Raw genomic sequence first — 18880 nt, 5'->3', positions numbered from 1 at the left:
AACGGATCCTGCAAGATCAATAACAGCCCTGCGGGATCGGAAGGGATAGAATTACTAATGGTTATGGCTGAACATTTCAGGTTACATACGATACAAAGTTTCGAGAAATCGTACAGACTTCCGTAGCAAACGTTCGTTCATCAACCAGAAGAATCTGTCATCCACTCGAAACAAATGTCAAAATAAAACTAAATTATTATTTCAAAGTTGAACGACGCTACTAAAACTTCAACTCCCCCAACAAGCTCACTAAACATTTTACTGGCGTCCGTTTATTTATTCGTCGAATCCGAAGTTTTCAAATCTACCCCTAATTATGCATTGTTCGACAACAACGAATGAGTGCGTTTCTGCAAAATTTCATCATCGGACTGTCCCCTTCTTCATCTTCAGTATTTACGCTTTACACGCGACGGAATATTTAATTCCCAAAGCCCGCATGCACAATTAATGCATGTGACGGGTAACGTGGTCGAAACGAATGCTAGTGTGCAGCTTGTTTGCGAGACGAGGACCGACGCGCACACGCCCACGCGGAATTTCTGCATTACGAGCCGAAAGGCGCCCGTAACAATCAATGAAACGTAACCGTTGAGTAATATTTATGATCCGTCGCACGAGATGCATCGCATGCGGCGCAATTAGATGATCTGCGTGCACATTGCCGGCTGAACGTGTGCGGACAGCTCGCTGAACGCCGTGTGTGTGTGCGCGCGTGTGCACAGCTGTTGCGCTTAACACTAGAACTACCGAGTAATAATTACACCTGATGAACATTGCTTTGTAATCATGACAAGACTACATCTATTCAAACCTAATACCACTTTTATCCTAACGTGTGCTTCAATGAAAACGTTCATTCAAAAAATTCTGATGAAAACATTTCTTACAATATACTGGGTGGTCCACGCAATTGTTTCAAGTCGTAACTCCGTTATTATTGCATTTACGCAAAAATGCCAAAGGAGAAAGATAAATGGTTCAAAGATGTAGGCCTTTAAATTTTTTTTAGATGCAGCAGTGCATGTGCAATTAACAATTGCATCATTTCTTTAAATAGAAATGCATACTTTTTTTGCACAGATCGATTCTTCTGTTCATTCAACGTAAAAAATGATTAGGGTACCATGGCAAAAAAATTATTAGACGCAGTTACGCTAACAATAAAAAAACGTTATCGGAAATGTTTAGAGTGTAATGGAGAAGCGTTCGAGCGTCTTCTTCAATGAAGACATTTTTTGAAAATATCTCGAGATCTAATCATTTTTTTGCCATGGTGCCCTAATAATTTTTCACGTAGAATGAACGGAAGAATCGATCTGCGTAAAAAAAAGTATGCATTTCTATTTAAAGAAATGATGCAATTGTTAATTGCACATGCACTGCTGCATCTAAAACAAATTTAACGGCCTACGGATGCAGTGCTCTTCGAACCATTTATCTTTCTTCTTTATCATTTTTTTTTTTTCGTAACTGCAATAATAACGGAGTTATGACTTGAAACAATTGCGTGGACCACCCTGTATTATTCTAGGCAACTTAGCATTTCTCCTTATTTTTATAATTGCAGTAATCGTGAAAGAAAAAATTAGGAACCAGTCGTTTCGACCGGTTCGGTAGTTCCAGTGTTGATCGCGCGCGGATCTCAGATCTATCGAATGCTGAAAACCGTGTCTCGTAACCGCAGGTAATCACAATGGAGGATGTTTGTTCCAGATAGAGTTCGTGGCTGGAAAGGTGAAGCAGCGTCGGCCCGACAGCCGAACGAAGGAGCAGAGAGGAACTGGGCCAGGGTCGGAATCGTCACCGAAATCGTCTAATTTCCGGGTACCGTCCCGACGCGCCTCGCTCGCGTCGCGAATTGATGGTGATTTCGCGAGGAATTTATCGCCACGGTCTTAAATCGCGATTCGAAACAGTGGACGCGCCACAGGCCGACCGTTGAATCTACCATGGCATCGGGGAGCTGCTGGCACGTGCAAGGTTTGTCAAAACTTAGTGTACATACGATCGACAAGCCTTGGGAACACTGTGTTTCAAACTATCGGAACCGGGACTGCGTTTTCACATCATTTCAGTGATCCTTGTCGGACAAGTGTTCCCTCAGACCAGGATCCCCACTTCCGAAGATCATTTCCCGTCTTCCACTTCCCTCGATCCTCCTCCCCTGCCTTGGATCTCGCACGCTCTCCCCTGGATCCCCTTCTTTGGCTTCAGTCCCCTCTTTCGTGAATCCCCTTCCTTAATTCCCTTCACCTTCACCCAGTCCCCTTTCCGAATCCAAGGTTCCTAAGTCCATAGCAGCCCCCCTTCGCCCTTACTCGAGAGGGGTTGTTACAACTATGGAATTCCGGAAAATTGTCGGGATCCCGAGAGCATTCGAGTCCCGAATAAAATTCTCGACCCTTAAAAATGTAAAGACTAACCGATCCCCTAACTGTGTCGATTGCAGACCGCTCGCAGGCAAAGAATAGATACAAGGATCGGCGATCGAGCGTCAACCGCGGGTCGATCGATTAACTTCGGAGTCCTCGGCGAGATTGTAGCTTGTCGGCCGGCTATGCGTCATGTCGTCCTACGAGGGGCACGTTTACGAGCGGAATCTAACCTGAAGACGAGGTGCAAAGCCGCGGTGCAACCGCCCTGAGAACGCCTGCGGAAACCGCCTTGTAAATTACAATGTCAACGCCCGCGACGGACCCGCTGCCGTCCACCATTCCCGAGGAATTGACGGCCGCGCTGATACCGACCGTGACCAAGATCGATACGCGGCTCGACGTCAATCCCGTCTCGGTGGTTTTGGCGGTGTCAATAGTTTGCATTTTATCGCCGATCACCGTCTCCGGCAACTCCATTATCCTGGCCGCTTTCTATCGGTACAAGAGGCTGCGGACCGCATCCAATTACCTGCTGGTCTCTCTGGCCGTCAGCGACTTCGGGGTAAGCTTTAAAGCGCAAAGGAAATACGCGAACCACCCGCCGTCCATAAACCCCTGCGATCCTCGTGTCAATAACCGGATACCTCGGATACTCGCAATTTACGTTTCATCATTCATTTTACGCGCGACAATCCCTGTTGAAAGATCGTCGAACCACTTTCAGCTCAGAAATTAGTGTTCCTTCTCGAGAATTCTTTCACGAGAATTTCTCGAGAAATTTTATAATCTATTATTTCTTGTTTCTCGCGAAATTCCAGTGTTTCTCGAGAAATTTCAATCTAGGAGAATTCTTATGAATCTCATTTATTTTGTAACATACAAATTCTTAAATTCTCTTAAATTCTTATTTGAAACTTTGGAAAAACTGAATACTGAATCGAGAAATTCCACTATTTCTCGAGAAATTTCAATCTAGGAGAATTCTTATGAATCTCGTTTATTTTGTAACATGTAAATTCTTAAATTCTCTTAAATTCTTATTTGAAACTTTGGAAAAACTGAATACTGAATCGAGAAATTCCTGTATTTCTCGAGAAATTTCAATCTAGGAGAATTCTTATGAATCTCGTTTATTTTGTAACATGTAAATTCTTAAATTCTCTTAAATTCTTATTTGAAACTTTAGAAAAACTGAATACTGAATCGAGAAATTCCACTATTTCTCGAGAAATTTCAATCTAGGAGAATTCTTATGAATCTCATTTATTTTGTAACATATAAATTCTTAAATTCTCTTAAATTCTTATTTAAAACTGTTTAGAAAAACTGAATACTGAATCGAGTAATGAGTTTCTTGTTGTTATTAAAGAGAAATATCTGAAAGAAGAGACAAGATTGTTGTATCCCTTATAAAATATGTGCATAATCCAGAATCTTTGCAAAAAGATTCAGAAGATACATTTTTTTATTTAACATCCGAGGCAGATATGTATAAAATGGCAAAACAAATTCTAAGTAGACTTTTTGGAAAATATAACAATGATTCTTATAAAAATAGTGAAAAACTTTCAGATTCTCAGAATGAGGAACTGTCACTGGAAAAACAGTTAGAATTAGAAATTGCAAATAGCCTTCAAGAATTTCGTGTCAAGAGTTTAGCGGCAGAAGAAAATAAACTGACTCTAACAAAGGAATTCCAAATTTTTGAGTCCACTGAGAAAAGGACACCCAATCTTCAGCAACTTTTGGATGTTCTGTATACGATAAAGCCAACATCCACATAAAATGAAAGAAATTTTTCTACAGCTACAGATTTTGTTACCAAAAAAAAGAAGTAGATTTTGCTGATTCTACATTAGACGCATTATGCTTCTTAAGAAGTCATTTCAAAACAAAAGCGTAACGTTTCACTTTATAAAAGTTTGGCCAAAGTTTTCCAATATTTCTTTATTTTATTATAAATTCTCGAGAAATATAGTCTTATTTCTCAATTCTCGAGAAATGAAAAATGTTGAGAAATCAGGATCACTATCAGGAATTAATTGAACGATATCCGTAGCCGATGCACCCTTGCTAATTGTTCTGCTTCGAGTTTCGTGTGTTTTTAATCCAGCTGAATATTCTACCACGTGTATGGGGGCTTCCGAGTGAAAATAAATACAATAAATTGTTTCGATGCTAATTAGCAACGTGAAATTATTTAGAGAGGGGTCCAGTTTTAATATTCATTTATAGAAATTCTGATGACGGTAATGATACCGATAACACGCGAAAGAAACAGCCAATATACGATGTTTACGACCAGAAAACAATTGAAATTAAAATTTTTAACGTTTATCAGCGATATTAAAACATTCCAAATTAATTTGAAACCCTTCAGGTTTAATAAACTTTCTATCGTGCGCTGCTTTTACTGTTCTTCAATTTGCATCAACCCTTAAAAAACATGTTCACCCACGCGCTTTCGTCACTAACCGTATGTAAACAAAAAACATATTAATCAAATTATTTTGCTCTAAAAATATCTGAAGGTTTGTTCAATCACACGTGTGCATAAAAATCCACGTTACAAAAAATATAAAAAATGTTACGTACGTCTAAGCGAAATGCTTTTCGCACGACAGTTTTCGAGACAGAAGAGCGTCAAAGCGAAGGAAGATTTTTTATCGAATTGCATCGAATCAATTTGATCGCAAGGTAATTTGACCTAAAGGTGCGGCAAGGTTGACTTTTTGCGCACCATCCGTGGTCATGCAAAACTGCACGAGATCAATATCTCGAAAGATGTACCAACAAAGTGTGCAACGCAATTTGTACATACTCCGAGGGACAAGAGTTTCAATTGAAATTCAAAACCGAATTCAATTGTTTTTCATCGAATAAACGGGTTGTTGTAATTTATGAAATTGCTCGATTACGGTACTCCGCGATAGAGGAAACATTTTAATGCGACTTTGAAAATTGTTTTTGGAGCTTATCGAAGTTTATGTGCGACTGCCTCCTAAAGGTAAATCGTCATTAGTATAATGAGCACAACGAAATGACAGCCGAGGATTCCATACTCGTTTCGCTTCGAATTTACGTGCGACTGAAATTTTGCATTCCGACGAGTTATATAATTGCGCAACTAATGTGAACACTGACCTCTCGCAATTGAATCGAAATCAAACTTTATAATCGTTCCAACGAGGGGGGGGGAGGGGAGGTTCGTTTTATTAGCGGATTTCGTGTCGCCGAGCGAAATGATTTTAGGGAGAGCGTGATTCAGCTTAATGGCCATTAAAAATGCATGCGAACGATGCGAAAGATTCGCGAATGATACTCGAGAAGGGGAACGGGATCGACGATAAAGAAAATTATATGCTTTCAATCAGCGATCCGTTTAATCGTCGAGATATTATCGGAATGAAATCATGACGTGATGCACGAATATGCGCGTATGTTCGCGGGGAATAAATCGATATCCGCCAACCGAATTTTCGCGCGCTAATGCCCATGAAAAGCATCAATTCCGTCAGCGTTACAGTCAGCTTCGCCAGACCGAAAGGAGGCATTGACACTGAAGGGGCTCATTGTTCCCGGCGATTAAACCAGTATTTCAATTAGTCAGCTGAACACTGTGACAAAAGAACGAGGCACGAGGATTCTCCAAATATAAATCACCCTCAACATCCCTGTCCTACAGATACATTATATTCTTATCCTTCGACGACAAAAATGATTTGCCACTTCACTTCTCCATTGTCAATTTTCCTTCTGACAAGATATTGTAGTTAACACTAGGTTTACGGAGCACTGAAAGTGACTATTTTACATTACTTTATAAAAGTAACAAGAATGTGCTGCTCAAATTTTTAGCTATTTCTTTTTGATAACACATACCCAAAGAAAGAAATTCGTTGAATAATTCTTTGGTATCTTTATCTTTATTAGTATCTTTAGAATCTTAATAATTGTAACTTAAAAATATTAGAACCCGTCCGTTTATCCGACGGGATAAATTGACACAGGAATTCTAAACATTGTATTTATCAATTATTTGAGAAAGTGGACACATTTTTTGCAGTCGAAAATATTAATTTCATTCAAAGTTGTAGTGATTTACTTAAAGACAAAGACACTCGAAAGACTCACGAAAGATACTGTAATAAGATATTACAGCTATTCGGGAATTTTCAAAAACAGAACAAGTTAACAAATCAATTCCAAACTTTGTGCACGTATTTATTAACTTTCTAAGAAGGTGTACAAATTTTTCCATGCAAAAATTGTAATTTTTACCGAAGCTGTACTAACTTAACCAGACCCTCTTTCGAAAAAAGACCAAGAAAGATAAAAAAAAACAATGAAGACCAATCAAGATCAATCAAAACCGCAGTGAAAGCAGCTATTTACATATAAATGAGGAACCAGTCGCTTTGACTTGTCACACAAAAATTTCTCCAGCACAAAAAAAATCTGAAGAAGCACAAAGAGAAAATAATTTGATTGTTTAAAGCCGTAGGGAGGTCCCTTAATAATCTGACACTTACGCAATGCTAATCTTCATTTCCGATACCGTTCCGAACATCTATCCGGTTTAATTTCACAATAGGATGCATCGGCAGTTATGAAACGCGATTCCGTGGGTGGAGTTCCGAACCCGGCGGTTATCATAAAGCTTTTATTTCCTACCGATGCGCTTGCTGCCCGTTGCGCGTTGCACGGAAGCTCGGGTCAACGAAAAAGGAACAAGACGCATCCTGTGCATCAACGACTGCCTGTTTCACGAATAATTGTACCTCGGACGTGACTCTTGTCATTACGTTGCCCTCATCACCTTCTGCTTCGCAGAGAGCCCGCTCAAACATGCTCAAACATTATCAAACCTACCATTCTAACACTGCAATATTAACCATTCTTCTTCAGTACTTCATTACGAATTCATTTCTAATATTTTCTGTAATTTAAGGGTGCACCATATTTGTATTCATTTAATGCAACTCGGAGTTTGAACAGTGCAGCGTGATGATTATACTGTATATTTTCCAAATCAATTATCAGAATTTTAGTCACTTTAAAATGTCGAGGATGATGTAACAACAAACTCTTCTGTCTTCTGTTTTCAGTTTTATATTTTAACCTACCTATTTTTGTTATAAACGCATAAGATGCGTATGTTTATGAAAACTAAAAATTGTCTACGTTCATTGCAAGGAGTAGGAATTAAATGGAAAATTATTTCGTTGCTAAATGATCTAAATAAGTTGATAATATCATGACAGTATCTCCAAATTCCTCTTATGTTTCTACCGTTCTTTGTTTCGCCTATTCATTTTTCATATAAACGCATAAAATGCTCAAGTGACGATTATACCGCGGATGTTTATGAAAACTACAAATTGTCTACGTTCATTGCAAGGAGTAGGAATTAAATGGAAAATTATTTCGTTGCTAAGTGATCTAAATAAGTAGACAATAACGTGACAGTATCTCCAAATTCCTCTTGTGTTTCTACCGTTCTTTGTTTCGCCTATTAATTTTTCATATAGACGCATAAAATGCTCAAGTGACGATTATACCGCGGATGTTTATCAAAACTAAAAATTGTCTACGTTCATTGCAAGGAGTGGGAATTAAATGGAAAATTATATCGTTGCTAAATGATCTAAATAAGTTGATAATATCATGACAGTATCTCCAAATTCCTCTTATGTTTCTACCGTTCTTTGTTTCGCCTATTCATTTTTCATATAGACGCATAAAATGCTCAAGTGACGATTATACCGCGGATGTTTATCAAAACTAAAAATTGTCTACGTTCATTGCAAGGAGTAGGAATTAAATGGAAAATTATTTCGTTGCTAAGTGATCTAAATAAGTAGACAATAACGTGACAGTATCTCCAAATTCCTCTTATGTTTCTACCGTTCTTTGTTTCGCCTATTAATTTTTCATATAAACGCATAAAATGCTCAAGTGACGATTAACGGAATTTTGGGTAGGTTGGAGTGTTCATGCCGTTCGGAATGAAGTTGGAGCTGTCAGGGCTGCCCGAGAATGGTGTATCCACGTTGTGCATCATCCCGTACTGCATCGTGATCGCTTTGTGCAGCGTGAGCGTGTTGGTCACGGTCGCGATCGCCGTCGATCGGCTGACCTCGCTTGCACAGCCGCTCAGGTACAAGAACATCATCACCCACAGCAGCATCGAGAAGTACATCGCCGTGTTCTGGATCTACGCGATCGCTGTCGGCCTCTCGCCTTTGATCTACGCGAAAGCTGTTGGCGAAACGCAACCGAACAGGTCAGTTACCGTTATTATTAACATTATTGATTCCGCCTGTTCGTCCCTTATTTTATTAACCTTTTTCTCCAACCAGAATCAACAGGGCTGAACAATTTCCCTATTAAGGACAAGACCCCTCTGACAAGATAGTGTTAGTAAAAAAAAAAACTATAAATAAATAGATTGGAATATTTAGAACTACTCGCTGGGGCGGAAAATAAAAAGATACGAGGATAGAACAATAAGAGAACGGCGCCCTTGGTAATATTAGTCACGGTGTAGAAAGAGAATTTTTGTTTGATTAGAAAAGATATGTTAACTACTTTGATTCCACAAATGTTTGTTGTAAAAGAAAATTACTTCAGAATGTATTCATCTTCTTATTTCATATTTTTTTTTATTCTTCCTATGTTAACTTCTGACAGAAGTAATCGATATAGCACACAGAGATTGGGAAGTATATTCAATTTTTATTCTATAATAAAAAAAGAAATAGAAAATCTATTTTTCTATTTTTTCTAGATAGAAAATTCTGTTTAATATCTGTGACTAGCATCGCCGACAGTATTATTCTCTGTACTAATTTGGTGTCCCACTGCTAAATTAAAAATGTTAGTTTACGCTCCGAATTGGTAAAAGAGACACATTTTAGTGTACGTATAATCTCACTATCAGCAGTAACAGCAGTAATGACTTGAAATCGCAGGAGAAAGTGCAGCAATCGAAAGTGTCGAACAGATTTATTCGCGTTCCTCCTGGAGTATCTCCTCCGGACAAACATTCCGAGAATTGTTGAAATCAAATTAACCAGCAGTCACGTTCCCCAAACAAGGGGGTTGCAGTCTTCGCTTGTACTTCCGGCAGTCACGCGTTCTCCATTGAGTACTCGCCGTCCCCCGATCACGTTTCATTTCTTCGCGTTACCCAAACACACGCGCCGCGAGAGCAAAACAAATCTAACACCGAACCGCGCAAACATTTTTTTGTCCCCCTGTTGGCTAAACATTCCTTTGTATCGCGAACTTTATTCCGGCAACGGGTGAACGCTGAAACTGCTCTACCGTGCGTGAATAACTATTGCATTGTCCGAGGCCGTTTCAAACAGTTATCACCTTGCCGAAAATACCGAAAAACGTGGGAAACTTCTCTGACGTTATTCGGGCACGTGACTTTCCTATTAAACGTGAAATATAGAAATAATCTTCGCAGAGGAAATACTTTTTACCTCCGAGTCAATAATGGACATAGTTCATGGTGATTTTCTATACAGGGACATTCTGTAATTAAAGTTTGACGAACATTCATGGTCGGGATATTAACAGGAACGTTTTAACAGTTTTCACGCTGCGTTTGCTTCATATTTTGTCCCAACGTACCGTGCTAATTGTCGAAATTCTTTAAGCACGTGGATTCTCTTAAAACAGCGACGAAGAGTAAAGAAAATGGAAATGATTAAATATTGAACAGACGGTAGAATGATATTTCAATTGAGGAAACCAAATTTTATTTCAAACCGCATAAACGGCGAGTAGAATCGGTGCAACGCTAACTAAGTATAGTAATAGTATAGTAACTAAGTATAGTATCGGTATCATGTGATCGCATATTAAGGGGCAGCATCTGGCATTAAGCAGGGGAGAGAAACTTGGCCAGTAAAAGTTTCGAATACAGAATGCGTAGAAATTGATCGATACACCGGCACCATAAGGTTTGACCTTGGCACGTGTGTTCACGTCGCCTCGGTGCAACAAACAACCTGGTCCTTTGTATTCATCGGGCATTGAACAACAGACTGATCTGTCCCGTTTATGTAACTTCATTGTTTGCCGAAGGAGACCAGCCGGGGACGGGATCACTCTCCATTCACGGTGTCGCCTACATACAAAGCGGTGGCCATTTTGCGAACCCCCCGTGGTTGACTACGACAGCATTCATCAATGCAAATTTTATACTTGATAAACCCTCCGGTTCAGTGCGAGAGATCTTGCTCCCCTGACGAACTTCTGCGAGCTTGTGGAAAATGTCATGCGTGACGAGAACAAACAACATTAACAAGTACATATACAAATACTACAGACATTTTGTACAACATTTGCAGGCTAAAAATATTTATACGTAAAAATCGACACACAGTGTGATCTCGAAAATACATTTTGGGAAGGTTGAGACGTCAAACTAAAAATAGGAAGAAATGCAAGAGAAAATTGGCACGTCTGGTTAGTCTATAAAACAGACACGCAATTTTCGGGGTTTATTTTACCTTGCTCCGATTCTAAAATTTTGAACAAAGTGATATTTTATTTGTGGAACTATGAGGTCGTTTTAGTTATTTCGAAAAATTCGTGGGTTTCATATTGGAAAATATTCTCTTGCAAAGAAGTCGTATCGATGCACCGAGTAAACATGAACGAGAGAGAATCATGTTTCGTAGATGATGAAGCGTAAATTACGCGAAGTGTAAATTTATATTTTATAGACAGTGTTCTAAAACCGTGTTTTAAAGTCGTTTAAAAAATACATTCGTTCGAAGATCGCTTGAAGAAGTTTTGTACCTCGTCGTTTCATCAAGACTAAATTGCAAACTCTCTTGAAATATTCAATTTGAATCGCTCTTTAATATTCTCCACTTAGCCAACGATTTTTCGAGCACCATCGAGGGCAAGAAGTTCGTTCCCATCTTAATGATGTATATTCACTGTTCTGGCCCTGTTATTCACAGTTGGGCAATATCCACGAGACAAACATTATATTTCAAGTACACTGACCTTGATGTGATTGAAACGAAAATATTTTTATTTGATCAACCCGGAAGATTCAAATAAATAAAAATGGGGTGAGACAACAGGTGTAGTTCGTGCCCATTTTTATTCCTTCCGGAATCCACACGATGTAGTAATTAAAATAAAAACTGTCCGAGTTACATAGACATGTATTTCTCTTCTGAAGTTTAATTGGTTGAAAATCATGTAAATGTATTCTTAAGTTCTTCAAATTTGTTCACTGCCTTAGGCATAAAATCCATAGTTTAATAAAAGGACATTCCCAGTGCTGTCTTCAAAGTGAGGCTTTCGGCAAAAATGTTTCTTTACCTGAATTAATACAATAATTTGTTGTATATGCAGCATTTTCAAGTTGAAACAATACGAAGCATTTTCTTAAATTGCAGACAGTAGATTTTAATAAGCAGCCGAGTAATTCGAATCACTGCATAAGCGCGCCCGTTATACAACGCCCAGTACATTTCAATCCTGGCAATATTTACGCGAACTCTGCCACGAGTTCTCCGAGGTTACGTCGGGGTTGAGCGGCGCCATTGAACCGGTCACAAAGGTTCAAATTAATTAGACGGAAGTCGAATCGCGGCGGGGTTACACAATGCAGCCGGCTAACGAGTCGAACCGATTCTTTCTCTGTTGCAGTGACAGCTGCAGGTTCGGGACAGCCGTGTTACCGCCGGTTAGGGTGTTCCTAGTGGTGGCGGTATGGGCGCCCAGCGCCCTTGTCCTTATCGCCTGCTACATGTACGTCTACCTGGTCGCGCGTGCACACGCGCGTGCAATTTACACGGTGGAGCTGTCGTTCAGGCATCAAACGCAGACCTTGGCGTTGCCACGTTACGGTCAAACGCTGGCTGTCACGGTCGGCGCCTTCCTCATCCTATGGCTTCCCTTTCAAGTGAGTAACACCAGCCCCATAAATCTCCATTACCATCCGAACTAGACGAGACGGACGCAAACACCGGTTCAATGTCACCCGGGATTGTCTGCAGGCCGCATACTACCCTTCGATAAACTCACCGGCTGGGAGGATTTAGGATTTTTTTTACCGAGGAACTAGACGAGATTTTTTTACTGGACTTTGATGTACCGTTTTGTGCATATCTTGAGAACATTCGCAAATTTTTAGAACAAGCAAAACGTAATATTGAGCTCGCTATGAGCGATCAAGTAGACACGGCGCTGAGTAAACTCTTAACAGACTTAAGGGTTGTAAGATCAGTTTTAGGTCAACTTTGGGAATTTTTTTCCGTGAAACTAGCCTATACATTTTTGTGAAACTTCCGTGGATATTTTTGTACGTATTTGGAGAATATTCTCTAATTTTTAGAACAAGCAAAAAGTAATATTGAGCTCGCTATGAGCGATCAAGTAGACACGGCGCTGAGTAAACTCTTAACAGACTTAAGGGTTGTAAGATCAGTTTTAGGTCAACTTTGGGAATTTTTTCCCGTGAAACTAGCCTATACATTTTTGTGAAACTTCCGTGGATATTTTTGTACGTATTTGGAGAACATTCGCAAATTTTTAGAACAAGCAAAACGTAATATTGAGCTCGCTATGAGCGATCAAGTAGACACGACACTGAGTAAACTCTTAACAAACTTAAGGGTTGTAAGATCAGTTTTAGGTCAACTTTGGGAATTTTTTCCCGTGAAACTAGCCTATACATTTTTGTGAAACTTCCGTGGATATTTTTGTACGTATTTGGAGAACATTCGCAAATTTTTAGAAGAAGCAAAAAATTACATTGAGTTTACTATGGCCGATCAAATAGAGATCCTGTTACGCAGCCTCCAATAGGCATAAGGGTTGATAGTGGATCAGATCTAAGCCGAGTTTGAAATTTTCTTATATTCAAACTAGAAAATATTTTTTGTTGGATCTTCGTTGATAGTTTTGTCTACCTTCGAACAGTATTCACAAATTTTTCAACGAAGGAAAAAGCAAAATTGGGTTTGCTATGAGCGATCGAGTGGAGACAATCTTTCGAGAGGCGTAAGGATAGTCGTCTTGAGATGATCGACTATAAATGTACAGTAGTATATCTCGCAATTTTCTTTGAAGGATGAAAATTTCAGCTCGATATCTAAAATTATTTAGGATAAAGAAGTTGGACTCGACAGCTTCGAGGGTCACATGAGCCTGATCGATTGATATCGCTCGAATCGACAGGGTGAGCGTGGTAATGAGGTTTTCGTGACGCGACTGTCTCCATCCCCTTCGCGCGAAACTTCCGTCGTGCTGGAGGGTGAAAAACGACGTAACTTTCGAAATTGCGGCAGCGTAGAACTTGCGGAAAAGAGCGGCGTGGCCGAACGGGAAGATCGAGGGGAGCCTAGCTTCGCTAAACTTCCGGCGAAGCCGGCTTCCTCTTTTTCCTCGTCGATTTTCTCGGCTATCGTGAAAGAAACTCCGCGACAATTACAAACAATTTCGTCGCTGCCTGGCTGAGCCAATCGGAGCACCGTTTCGGACTAATTAACTTTTACCGGGAACGTTTTCTGCGTCCGCTCGTTACAGAATCTGCAATCTCGCTGTTCCTTTCAAAACGTTCTTTTTCGTTCCACTTGTCGTCTTTTCTTCAGATTTTCTAGGGTGAAAACTTGACGACGAATTTCATGTTTATTTCAAGCAAATTTTACAGAGAACATTGCATCAGTTCCAGGATTAATAGCAGAAACAATTGTATAACATTTTAAGGGCATGTTTGTCAACATACATGGTTTAATTCGTGGATATACCGCGAACTAGATATGATAACTTGAAGAATCTGATTTTCTGTTTAACATTTATATCGTAAAAGTTTAAATTACTTTCTGGCGATAAAATATTCATCGTTGCTCAACGATTAACCTTGCAAATAGTTCTGAGGGGTGAATCTCTAATCCGTACATCGTTTGGAAACGAAATTCGACGTAACAAAAAAATGATCTCTGCCCTACGTCACAGTTTGCACGAATCTTTCTGCTTTGCTTCATAAAAATTGAGCAAACAGAACGGAAAGAAATTGTATTCTTCTAACATTGTTCTTCAAATATAGAGACTTTTGTAATAAAATTGCATGTTTACCACTACACATTAGATTTGATACATGTATGAATACATTCTGAACTTATTAAAATTATCAGAGATAAAAAAGGTCTACTTGGCTGCAGCGTCTCGCCTCCGATGATAAAACTGCATAGTCTATTTATCACAGCACATTTACCCCCAGGTTCGAAAGTTACGTCGCCCATGCATCACTATAATATCTCCAGCGAAGTATTAACCGGTCGATGTTTTCGAAGACCACATTTATCCGAGGATCTTCGACAAGTTCTATGCTTATGGATGGCTGTGTAACTCGGTTGAATCGTCGTAATATACCGGAAAGCTCTTTGGATATTCAGTTCGCGGGTGAAAGGGACCGGATGCCAAATATACAGGCATTTTGGCTCTGAACATCCCCCCTAGCAACTTTCATTGACGGAGGTCAAGACAAATGGCTCGAGTTTCGACCCCCCTCCCCCACCCTCCGCCACTTCTACTGCCATACACGCGTCATGATATAGTTCGATCGCATTGTTCATGCTGTATGAGCGTTAGAGCCACCCACGCGGACAGAAAGGCAGATATTCGCTTAAAGATAATTTCCTGAATTTCTGATCACGTGCCTGACCTTGGCCGTTTCTGCAGTCTGATCGATTAGAACGATCCCCTAATCTCTCCCTTGTTACGCGAGCGACTACTTTTTATTTGCAGCTGGAAAATTATCGCGTTGCTCTAAAAGATCTTCTTGTGGTGTGTTTTATGCTGTTGAGCAACGTGAGCATACTCTTATTGATATGTTAGTATGCTGAGCTGACGTGTTATTTGTTTAACTAGGCCGTTTGTTCGTTTAAATTAGTGCTCTGAGTGTGTATTGTATATTGTTATAGTATACAATACTGTACCATACTGTGCGATACAATACCACATTATACTACAATAGTATGCCATGCAATACTAAATACTATATAATACTGTACAATACTATGCCACGCAATACCAAATACTACACAATACTGCACCATACGACGCAACACTATACCATATTATACTATACTATACCATACTGTACAATACAATACCACATTATACTACAATACTATGCCATGCAATACTACATACTGTACAATACTATACCACACAATACCAAATACTACACAATACTGCACCATACGACGCAACACTATACCATATTATACTATACTATACCATACTGTACAATACAATACCACATTATACTACAATACTATGCCATGCAATACTACATACTGTACAATACTATACCACACAATACCAAATACTACACAATACTTCACCATACGACGCAACACTATACCATATTATACTATACTATACCATACTGTACAATACAATACCATATTATACTACAATACTATGCCATGCAATACTAAATACTATACAATACTGTACAATACTATACCACACAATACCAAACACTACACAGTACTGCACCATACGACGCAACACTATACCATATTATAGTATACTATACCATACAATACCAAATACTACACAATACAATACTATACAATATCAAATACTTCACAATAGTATAACATACAATACCAAACACTACAATGGTTAATATTAATCTGAAAGTTCAGAAAAACTTAATGTTCCCATAAAGATGCACAATCTATTGATCAGCTTCTGCGACACTCTCCAATGAAATCTAGAAATTCAGACTATTAAATATTTGTCTAAGAAGATCAATGTATCTTTGCAGACCTGCATGCTGCTGGACATTTTCTGCGGCACGGACATCTTATCGGAATGGGCAGTGGTGTGGTTAGGGTTGCCCATAATGGCTCACAGCGGAGTAAACCCATGGATCTACGCTTTCCATCATGGGGAGATGAGGATAGCTGCTGTGAAGATCACGAAAGAACTAGTTGCACTACTTGGCGTGACTCCCAGCAGGTATGGTTGTTCTCCCCTTCGAAGAGGATCGGACACCCACATGGAACTAGCAGAAGTGAACAACAGCCACGACGGAAGAAGACATCCTGTAGAAGATCGTTTCGCAGCGAAGCAAAATGGCGGTCTGTATACGAGCAGAAGAGGTTTGAACGTCTCCGGAAGACACGCAGACATCTCACCGGAGCCAAATCTCGATCAAACGTCCTGCGGCAGCAGACAAGCTGACGTCGCCGAAGAGGACATCCACGATCTGGCGAAAATGCTCGATCTGAAGTACATCATCGACAGAAACCACATGATCGATTCCAACCACAACATCGACAAGGTGAAGAACCTGAAGTACCTCCTAGACCCGACGTTCAACAAGATCAGGCACCTAAGACGGCTGAACCATAAGAGATTCACCAGCAAGAACTTCTCGAAGCCGTCCGAGCCGAAGTTCACCTCCTATCAGAACCTGAAGAGCGAGTGGAGCTTGAACAGGAAGGCCCTGCAGATGAATACGATGTCGGATCCGGTTCTCAGCGCGGATAGTCCCATGGTTCACACCAAGGACTTTCACGATGCTCTTAGCATCATGAATACTAAGAAGAGGAACTCTAATTTGTGTTCCATGTCGGACCCTAACATCAAGGCTGCCACTGGACAGTCCGAAGTGAATTTAAGGCTTCCCGCCAGCGGCCACGTTGTGGACACTCACAGGTGGGTTCAAACGCAATTTTTATAAAGATTGGATAAATTGAAAATTGATTTTGAGATTGACTAAAGGGTAGCAGAAAAATTGCTTATTACAGGACACTTTTAGATTCCAATGTCAGACTTCAATATACAATATTACAAGAAAAAATATATCATTTTCCATACAAATCCACAGTCTACTTGTAAATCATCAAACCTCCCTAGTGTAGACTCTCGCTTTTCCAAAGAGTCTGCTAAATCTATAAACCCACCTGGTCCAATGATTCGCTACTTAGAATATACTTTGACCGACCTGTTCACAGGTATTCAGTGCAGAATCTGGACCACAACAGGTGCGATGGAGGCCTGGCCAAGCACGTGATGCTGTCCCGTCAACTGGAAAGCCACAGAAGATTCCAAATCTTCTCGAGACCCCGAGTGAAAACGAACAACTTCGACAGAACCAGCCCCAACCTAAACCTAAGACTCCAAAACAGCTACACATCGCCCACAACACCTGACAGCACCAGCTCGAGCGTGTTCGACAGTCCGAAGCAAAGAATATCCCCCAGACACATGGTGATCACCTCGAACCGACTAGCAAACCTGACTCACTCTGACAACACGATGCGCTGCTTAGAGCCCAGCATCGATCAAGCAGCCAGGATACTGCAGGCCAGAAGGAACATGGAGATCCTGCGACATTCCGAGTCGATCAACGCGATAGAGCCTCAAGCTAGACTACTGGAGCCTTGCAGACTGATGGAGGCTCTAGGAGTCCCGACGATACACTCGGAACCACCGAGTCCTATAGAGCCTCTTCCCCTGGCATCGTTAGAAGAGGAGACTGTGAAGAGCATTGAAACGCCGAATCCCTTTATCAATTTAGAGAGAGGAAAATCTCCAATGGGGAACAGGAGGAGTCCAGTGAGACACTCGGACCCAGTGATCCCCTCGGTTCTGCTGAACATAGAGGACTACAGCGAGGACTGCGGACCTACCGGCTGTGCCAGCCAAAATGGCTCCTCAAACAACGTACCAGTGAATGGTTTAGCCCCTTCGATGGAGCCTATAGACTTGTTCGAAGCTCTGATCAAGAACTCAGAGACCATCTTCGCCGAGCACGACTCCACAAGGTTCAGTTCCAGAAGACCTTCAGATTCAAAATGGTCTGAATCGTCCAGGAGCCAAGAGGTCCTGTCGAACGTCACGGAGCACCAAACCTTCCCCTCGTCCTACTCGGTGAACAGCTTCCAGGTCTGCAACAGTGGCAGCGATCTCAACGATCTAACTTCTCTAGATCCCTTCATGTGTCCCGACCCGCTGACTTCGTCGCTGCGGGAGTCCTTCTTCACGTCCTTCGAGGAGCACGAGGAATCTATGCTGACGCCGGATTCGGAGCGAGATTCTGCACCCCACGAAACCCCGTCCACCATGAACCTGAAGAGGAACGACGCCTATCAACAGAGCAGGTCCACGGAGTCCGTGTTTCGCAACAGGTGCTTGTCCACTAGGTCCTGTACTATTCTGCGACTAACACCCAGTCTACATCGAAGCAGATTACGAGTTAGACCTAGCACGGACTATATCTTGAAGGACACCTTGAAGAGGGGCCAAAGGCTGGCTCCTCTAGCCACGCCCACGCCGACGGAGATTTGCACGCCCACTTTTGAATTCGTGTCGGAGATCAAGGGCGACAGCGGTGTTGGAGTTAGGGTATAGGTCTTTAGGGTTTTAACCTTTTTCGGGGCGCTTTGTGTACAGGGTGGTTTAACTAGGGGCTGTATCCTGACTGTCTCCTTCGGTTG

General features: G+C 40.9%; 1 protein-coding gene across 1 annotated transcript; it reads left to right on the top strand.

Moving 5' to 3' along the window:
• The first annotated feature begins 1719 nt into the window (after positions 1–1719).
• LOC143354947 (uncharacterized) lies at positions 1720–18880 on the top strand. The gene is made up of 6 exons (XM_076789336.1): positions 1720–1983; positions 2453–2940; positions 8363–8664; positions 12066–12321; positions 16201–17096; positions 17396–18880. The coding sequence occupies exons 2-6, from the start codon at positions 2680–2682 to the stop codon at positions 18792–18794; spliced, it is 3114 nt and encodes a 1037-aa protein (XP_076645451.1). The 5' UTR covers positions 1720–1983; positions 2453–2679; the 3' UTR covers positions 18795–18880.

Source organism: Halictus rubicundus, chromosome 6 (genome assembly GCF_050948215.1).
Source record: "Halictus rubicundus isolate RS-2024b chromosome 6, iyHalRubi1_principal, whole genome shotgun sequence".
In the NCBI taxonomy this organism is placed as follows: Eukaryota; Metazoa; Arthropoda; class Insecta; order Hymenoptera; family Halictidae; genus Halictus; species Halictus rubicundus.
This window is presented reverse-complemented; position numbering and strand designations above follow the sequence as displayed.